Below are 8,859 nucleotides of genomic sequence, written 5' to 3' on the forward strand. Positions count from 1 at the left end.
CTTTCACTGCATGTTTGATATATACATTTGAGACAGATACTCCCAACCATTTGTATTAAATATGCACGATAAACTAGGTACTCAATGACAAATTGATGAGTTACTATCTCATATTAATATTATTCTTCTGGTAGGTTAGACTTGCATCACGGGTGTCTAGATACACTCACGGTCTCTTTTAGGCTTCACGGGCGTATAACAAAAGGCATATGTGTCGGTTGTTTCACACGTTGATTTCTTAACTCTGACGTTTCTGAAGATATACCACAGGCCTCACAAATAGGTGAGATGTAACAGTTCACACACGGTCCGAAGAACTTCTGGGCACAGCCATGGTTGGTCATCCAAACTCGCAAGCAAGAAGAACACTTCCACGCGTGCTGAAAGGTGAGTTGTGCATTCCTCCTACAGGTCAGACAGACAGATGCTTAATGCAAGGACAGGCGTAGCAGTTGCAGGGATAGACTCCCCATACAGCCTACACGGGAGCACCTTCTGACTCAGCAACCACATGTTGAAATGAACCTCGAACCCAACTGGAGCATACAGAATATAGTCCCGAATGCAAGATTTGAAACTGCATTGTTGGTTTATGTAAAGGAAGGGAGGGGTATATTTCAGTGGCCTTACAACATGTATTATAGGAGATGCATTAATAAGTAGGCGTGTGGTGTGATGTTTACTCGCGCGTTTATCCGTGTTATCTTATGCCTCTCCAAGATTAACCAGCATAAATCATTGAAAATGCCAGTGAAATAATCAGGTTAACCACCTTATATGAATAATTCACGCTGTTTACACTCATGTGTTGGCTTCAGTTGGGCTCTTCTCTTCCAAGATTGTTACATATGCTCATGTTGAAATAGTATGGAAGAATGTTCAGATTTTATTCCGGTATCAGGTATTATACAATGAGCTGTACACGTTTGCATAGATTATTTGTTGTTGTTACATGATATACGAAGTCCGTTTTTCATTTCGATCCACAATTGATTAGCTTTTTTACCTTTTACAACAGTACCAACCTTAAGAAAATATAAATATAACTTTATGTAGATGCCATAGATAGCAAAGGGTAGATTTACAAATTAACGTATAATTCGATGATGATTTCTAGGTTCTAGTTCCTTTAGTTCATTTCAACTTCATTTGACAGGGAATACCTGCATTCCCCATCTTTATATAACAAAAGGAAAACAGGTAAAGAAAATAGGTACATATTATATACACTGCAGATACAGTTATCACAGAACCCGAAACAGTACAGCATCAAGATCACAGCGATGAAGAGAGTTTACGAAAGCCCACAGAGAGCTGGAGACAGAGAGTTCAGTGGTTCTGGTTAGCCATTTTTCACTTGGATGTTACTGAAGAACATGCCGCAGGCCTCACAGATAGGTGATAGGCAACAGTTCACGCATGTTCCGAAGAACTTCTGGGCACAGCCAAGGTTGATCATCCAGATCCTCATACAGGGGGTAATCTGCCACACATGCTGGAACGTTATGAAGGCGAACTCGCATCCCCAACATATGGCCAAGGGGCAGCCACAGAAAATGGAGAGGATGTTGTAGCAACAGTTCTTCCAACAGTTGAAACATGTGTAGGATAACTTCCAGACGCAGTCAATACTGTGGGCGCCTTCCGGTTCGGCTATCACATCCTCAAACAGCACCTGAAACGTTGAAGCTGGGATTAAAGACCAACGTAATGAATTTAGGAATTCATATTAATGATAGCCGTATACGTTGAAGTAACAGAGTTCGATGAACATGAGAGTGACAAATACAAAGAATCTAAACTGGCAAACCACTATATCATTGCATACCAACAGAGCTCAAATACATTAGAACTATCTTCATGAACAGAACGTGGTTGTCAGTGGTACTGACGTATGCACGTGCTCGAAGATAACAGATAATAGACAATTGAAGGCAGTTGGCAAAAGAATGTTTTTGAAATATATAAACACTTACATCGCGGTACTCTCATGCAATCATTAGGTTGCCTAAGATGTTTTCTTTTGCCCACTGTATGTAAATCATATACATTATGGCATCGGTCTACAAAAAGTACAGTCATTTTATTATGTGTGGGAGAGGTGCGTTAGCCTCGGTTAAAGCGTTCACTTGGCGCATCCAAGTACCAGTCTTGATTCCCCACATTGGTACAAAGTTTGGTACCAGTTTTTGGTGTCCCCCAACGCAATAGCCGGAATATTGCTAAAATGTACAAAGCAAAAGTCATTCGCTAATTCTTAACCAGACGTTGTCTCTTGAATGATGGAAGTTTCAAAATTTATCCTTTTATATATTCAAAGGTTTTGCTTAAAACAATAAGTTCAGAAAAAATTCAATATTTGTGTGCAAAACTAAAGTGCGTATTCAGGAATACCAATTTGTCAGTACGAGGCAAATTACAGGACATACATATATCTGTGATAGCTCAGGGTCACCAGACCAAGACCCTGGTTTGTTTATAGGCTTCTATAGGGACGTCTAACATCGGTATTCATTATTCAGAAAATCTACCTTAATACACTCCTGCACGCAAGAGGTGTAAGATGTACATGGTGATTCAACGTTTGTGTTTAGCAGAGGGCCGTCACTATGGCTTTCGCGACACAAAAGGTAAGATCCTAATAATTTATGAACTTCTTGAAGCGTTTGTATTTTTTCTAATTAGGGTTTACTGGATATCCTGGTAACCATACATTGTTTCAACGTATCAGTGAGGCTCATAACTTTCATTTATTTCAGTTCTCTGAGAAATTCTTGGATTATTATCAGGTATTTAGGGAACAATTAAATTTGCCGTATAACTCATTTATACAGGGAACGTTTCCTGGCAATGTCTTTCATGTTTCAGTCATTACTTCTTTAATGGATGAGACAAAGGCTGTTAGTAAAACTAACTTCATATGTTAATCAAATCATGAATTTCATCTTTGGGTCATATTTAGCGATTATTATACATCGTATTCTTTTTGAATAAACGACACTGAACATAACATTGATAAACCGCCTATTAGTAATGCGTCGTAAATGAAAGTGTACATGAGATATGTTGAGTTCTTGCTTCGCCAATGAATGTTTTGTCAGATTTTATCATCACATCAAATTTAAACAATTTCTTAACATAACCACGCATTACTCTGAACAGTTATATCGAAATCGTATCGTGCAACTGTTAAAATAAACATATGCAGATGCATTTCTTACCTTAACATGATCATTCAAGTTGTTAGGATCCCGATTTTCCAAATCAAGAGAGTCCGCCATGTTGAAGCCTTGAGATCTCAAAAAAGGTTCTGAAGTGGAGATATAGTTTCTCGGAATGGCAGGTTTGTTTCAGCAGTACATATTTTTATATTTGTTGGTATCTAAGCTGCAGAGAAACAACTTTGCATGACACGCTGTCTGATTGGATAGATATGACACGCGGCCATGGCGACGACCTCGCGTGCTCATCTCGACTACAAGAGGCAACTCATTCCAGAGAATAATAAATCATTTAATTTATATTCACATAACCAAAGTAATTGTGTCGGCAACATTTTAGAACGTATTTGAATGTGTGGTTATTGTTTAAAGTACTCTAAGTTGTATTTCAAAAGATCAGATCCAAATATGATAACATAGTACAATGAAGCCAATATCGTTAACGAGTTTAACTCATTGGTATGAATAACTGCTAGTACCACGCAACCACAACAAAAGAGCTAATAATAAATTTGACATATATATAGTTCGACAAGGGCTGCAAATTATTAACGACGGTCACTTCTGACTTATAATCGGTTTCAGGCTCCTAAACTGGAAGTGTGAGACACGAAACTGCCGATCTGGAATAAATATTTTAAATGGATGTATTTCGAACGACACAGTTACTTTTTTGCTATAAATATTTAAAATGAGATCATTTTGAACGACAGTTCATGTAAAGGTGAGACCATGAAAACAGCCTGAATGTAAACTGATTTTAGATAAGTTAAATTGGAACAAGTTTTATGGAAATGAGTCATATGGTGCTTAGATTAAGTATTTTCCGAACCGTTTCATAAATTTACATGAAATCAGAAAGCTTTTCAAATACAATGGTAGTTTGTTGCCCCAGACAACCAGAAAATCAGCGCCACCCTCATAAACCCAGGTTACTACAGTGAATACAAGACTCGTGTTTCGGTCTTTGTGGAAGCCTACAGACTGTGGAAGAGTTTATCCTCTTAATCGAGTCGCCCTGTTTGCTTAGATGTACCACAGATAACTGTTTTACACATGGCCGGGCACGGGGAAGATTAGTAAGGCCATACATACACCTACGCCGATACCCGGGGGGTGAATATTACACATACGTGTCAAGTTACACCCATGAACTTAGGTAGGACTGAACGAGTTTCCCATAAAATGTAGTATTACCTACAAGCACGAACGATGAAACGTTTGTCAGTTGGGAGAAGTAATAATGGACACTAAATGTACTCGTTCAAACGTTCCTTGAAGTTAGTTCTCTCAAACTGCTTAAGTTTCCCTGAAAATAACGTGTGTTTTTCAAGAGACAACCCTAATACTGATCCATCAATTGAATAATTACTTATCATAGTGTGTAACCTCGCTTATGCGACCTACGTTGATATGGAAACACCCACATTCCGGACGACTACACCTGAAAATACTGACGCGCATACAAAACTCCGTTCACAGGGTCACGATAAGCTGTGTTTCGCGTATGATAACACTACAATAATAACACTTGTGCCCCCTTTCGGTCAAAACACTTCTACTGCTGAAAGCAGCATATCTGGAGCGTTATAATAACGGTTAATGTGAACGTAATGTCTGTCAGTGATGGCAAAATATCCAAATGATTATATTATGATTGTTTTGGTACCACCCGCTTCTGCCAAATGGTTACTTTTGGAATGTCTGTCAAACAATATTTGATATATTAACGTGGATGAAGATGAGAAAATAGTTTTATCCACAGCTTATGACTGACTTACTTAGTATGATTTTACGCCGTTTTAGCAATAGTCCACCAATATCCTGACAGGGACATCAGAAATAAGCTTCACACACTATACCCGAAACCGGATCTACGTGAAGAGCTAACGCTCGAACAACTAGGCTACGACACAAACATGCAGTATGTGAAAACAAGGAGCCGTTCGTTGACATGACCTCATGGGGTATTAGTTCAACTTTTACAGGCACACGGCCATTTTTAAACACTATTTCTTTTCTAGATAATTGTAAGTACAAAGATGACATAAAACACTTCAGATTTGACATATGAATGGTGGTTTTAGTCTTGATTAAATAAAATAAAATTTTGGTTTAAATGATCTCATAGTTTATTACTCTTTAAAATCACAACTGGGTCTTGTCGGTGAAATTGTGAAATTGTCTCTCGTGTCAGTGTATAGTGTACGCGATCTGTTCAAATATTGTATATTACAGTTGATTAGCTTGCTTAATTTCATACAGTTATTGACAATGAGGTTCGTTACAGATACAGTCTTCGGAGATTGCAGTTTCATCTTTTGAAGTTGGTATTATATCTGAAACTTACAATCTTTAGTCACACGCAATGATAAGGTTGGATCATTGCCAAAACCCCGACTCAAACACTCAGTGACCGATAATTTGCAACAAAGCCGTAAAGCTTTAAAACAATAGGTTGAACTACGCAAAGGCGCACCTGCTCAATATTTCTTAATCAACAGCGATATGATCTCTTTCCAAGGAGTCTCTAGACGTTGTATATGGTGCATAGGCAATTGCAAGATACAACATTGCTTTGTTAGATAAACAAGGCTTCAATATCCAACGCCCAGGACGTCGCGTGTATGAGTGTTGAAAAACACACGGAACAGTATTTATGAGACAGCGGAATGTTGTCCAGCGATGCTTCTGTTTTGTGCTGTAGGTAGCTCTGTTCTGACGGCAGAGCAGTCAGGCTTTTTAACATGGTAGTTAGTGCAGTGCTATCAATAGGAACGACCCGTCCAATTCATGAACGTGGGGGCGCTTTTCATTCTTGGGATGGTAAATGGCATGGCTTCAAGTCAAGTTTCTCCCCTGAAGTGCTATCCTGAGTTTTGTTAACTTCTTCATGGTGTCAAAACAAATCACCTGGTGACATACCTGAAGTGCAAAGACGAACACACTGTTCTCATCTATTATAATCACGAAGCTAACTTTGTTTTCAGATTCAACATTTAAGTCATCTCCTCATGCATGTCGTTTCATCCAGTCTGCCCGATACACGGTCTTCTGCATCATAGCGGACACTTTCAGCTATATCACAAGTATAATCGAGTCTGGACCAGACAATCCAGTGATCAACACGTGAACTTCCCAGATCAGGAAGACAACGTGACACCACTCCTGACCCAAACCGATACATTCGATACCTACTCGAAAGGACGATAACTGTTGTCTCCACTGCATTCTCAGTAACGGGACCTTGGACCAGACAGTCCGGGATCGTCTACGAGAGGCAGAGTTGCGACCATGACGTCCTGTTAGAGGCATTATAAGGACGGAGATATGGTGGCTAAGGGGGTTGGATCGCTGAATTTGTATGCAGGTGGTTAGCTGGTGATTGGCGACCTCACTCCGATAGTGTAAGTTTCAATTCCGAGTGTGACTCAGTTCCCATAAAGTTGTTGAATATGTGCTTTCCCGAGAAAGTCTAATCCCAAATATAGCGTGCGTTATATAAGACCACGTACATTGTGTTTTCATTTCAAATAAACCTATGTTGTAATATCGTTAGAATTTTATGATGGGCTGTGTATGTAAGAGATTTTTTATGTCTCAATTTCAAATAACTAACACCCAGGTATCATTGCCGTCAAAGCAATTCTCTTTGGTGATAAACTGACTTCACCTTATATGTTTCCTATAATATAAGATAAATCTACTGTGTTTAATTAAATTGTAGGCTGTTCAAAGTTCCAACTTTGATACGTTTCCAGATGATACATTGAATAAAAAATATATGGTATCAATCACACACGGTATCGTATAGGTCTGGTTATCAGTGATCTCTTCCTTTAAGGAAGCAAACAAGCCCACCGAGGCGTATTAAATATGTACTAGTATCCTTCACCTTTCTATCGCGCGATGGCCCAGCTCAGATCTGAAGACCTCTTACAAATCAGGACTGGTTGCAGATGGTGATTTACCAGGCACCTGAGTTCTGGAATCTGAGTTCCAGCATTGTGAAATGAAATCGGAACGAAAAGTAAACAATAAAAAACCTTTGCCTGATGTAACCATCCCCATGAAGAATTCGTACAGTTTGAAATCTACGGAAGCGTATTAGGGCCACGGCGAATTTTTTTAGTCTCATTATTAGGGCTTACTGTTTCTAACGTAGGAGTTATCAGTTCAACGTAGGACTTGCTATCTCCTACGCTGGACTTAGTATCGCCTACGTAAGGCGTAGTGTCTCCTACGTAGATCATAGTATCTCCTACGTAGGACTTAGTACTTAATAACTCCTACGTATGAGTTATTAAGTCCCACGTAGGACTTAGTATCTCCTACGTAGGACTTAGTATCTCCCTTACTACATCCTACGTATGAGTTATTAAGTCCTTCGTAGTACTATCTCCTATGTAGGACTTATTATCTCCTACGTAGGACTTAGTGTCTCCTGTAAGAGAAGCTCGATATATGTTAATATACATTAATCTGAAATGGTCAACTTCATTCCCCAGACACGGAAACCATTTCACTTTTTACCTGTTTCAGTCGCTGTAAGAGTCTACAGTCATGTGTTTCATGTACGTTTAGAGTCTGCTGTTTCCTTCACCATTACACTCATGTTTTCAACTATACTACCCGTCAAACGTTTACACTCACTCGTGTAAATGTAGCCGCATACTTCAGTCAACTGTTCTAAACTAGATTTTGCAAACTATTCCATACTGTCTAAAGGTACACATGAACTGATGTATAGTAAAACAAATTCGTAACGTTGACAAGATTATTGTCATGCGTTCAACAAATGATTAAACTCGGTCAAAAATGGCAAATTCTTATAAAAGCTTTACACCAAGACGCAGCAGTTTACATGCAGAATATTTGCACATGTTTTTCAGCAATTTGACGAATCAATCTCGTGCAAATGATCTGCATAAGATTTGCAGTTGTTTTCCCCAAGATGGTGAAGAAAGTCATCTTCGTTGTAACGATGCATACATATATAGTCTGGTTCATAATTATTGAGAATTTTTCTTCTTACATTGAGCTATCCTAACACCTCAACTGATTCACTGATACTTAAAACTAAGTAATGGTATAAGGGAGGTAACTCATCTTGGCCTACTGAGTATAGTACAATTAGAGTTACCTCCCCTGAATTTGTTGCAGACGTCATTTTCCTCAGCACTGTCAACAATGTCTGCTGAAGATAAAAGAAGGTTGATTTTTGAATTGTGTAATCAAGGAATTGATGATGTAAATACATTGGCAGAGAGAACAGGAACTCCTCTTTCTACTGTGTAAAGGATTAGGAAGAATTTTAAAGAGGGAAAGGATTTGGGGCACCAGAAAGGAGCAGGGAGACCCAGAAAACTGGACTTCTCAGATCGCGTCCGGCTGGGAATTTTAGCGTCTAAAAAGCAAAGGGCAAGCATCTCCAACATCAGGTATGAAATGATAGAAAGGGGATCAACAGTTGTATCAAAATCTACAGTTAGAAGAAATTTGATTGATCTTGGATGGGAGAAAAAGACTGGAATTCCTTCTCCTCTCATGAAACAAGAACATAAAGACAGGCGTGTTGAGTGGTGTTTGGCACATGAAAACTTTGACTGGGAAAATGTGATTTTTACTGATGAAAGCT

General features: G+C 38.9%; 1 protein-coding gene across 1 annotated transcript; it reads right to left on the reverse strand.

The window, feature by feature from the left end:
• Positions 1–872: 872 nt before the first annotated feature.
• LOC137296104 (caveolin-1-like) lies at positions 873–3,328 on the reverse strand. The gene is made up of 2 exons (XM_067827785.1): positions 3,222–3,328; positions 873–1,675 (listed from the first exon to the last, which is right to left on the reverse strand). Exons 1-2 carry the CDS (start codon positions 3,279–3,281, stop codon positions 1,343–1,345), a joined length of 393 nt encoding a protein of 130 aa, XP_067683886.1. The 5' UTR covers positions 3,282–3,328; the 3' UTR covers positions 873–1,342.
• Positions 3,329–8,859: the final 5,531 nt, after the last annotated feature.

The sequence above is a fragment of the Haliotis asinina genome, chromosome 9 (assembly GCF_037392515.1).
Source record: "Haliotis asinina isolate JCU_RB_2024 chromosome 9, JCU_Hal_asi_v2, whole genome shotgun sequence".
Lineage (NCBI taxonomy): Eukaryota > Metazoa > Mollusca > Gastropoda > Lepetellida > Haliotidae > Haliotis > Haliotis asinina.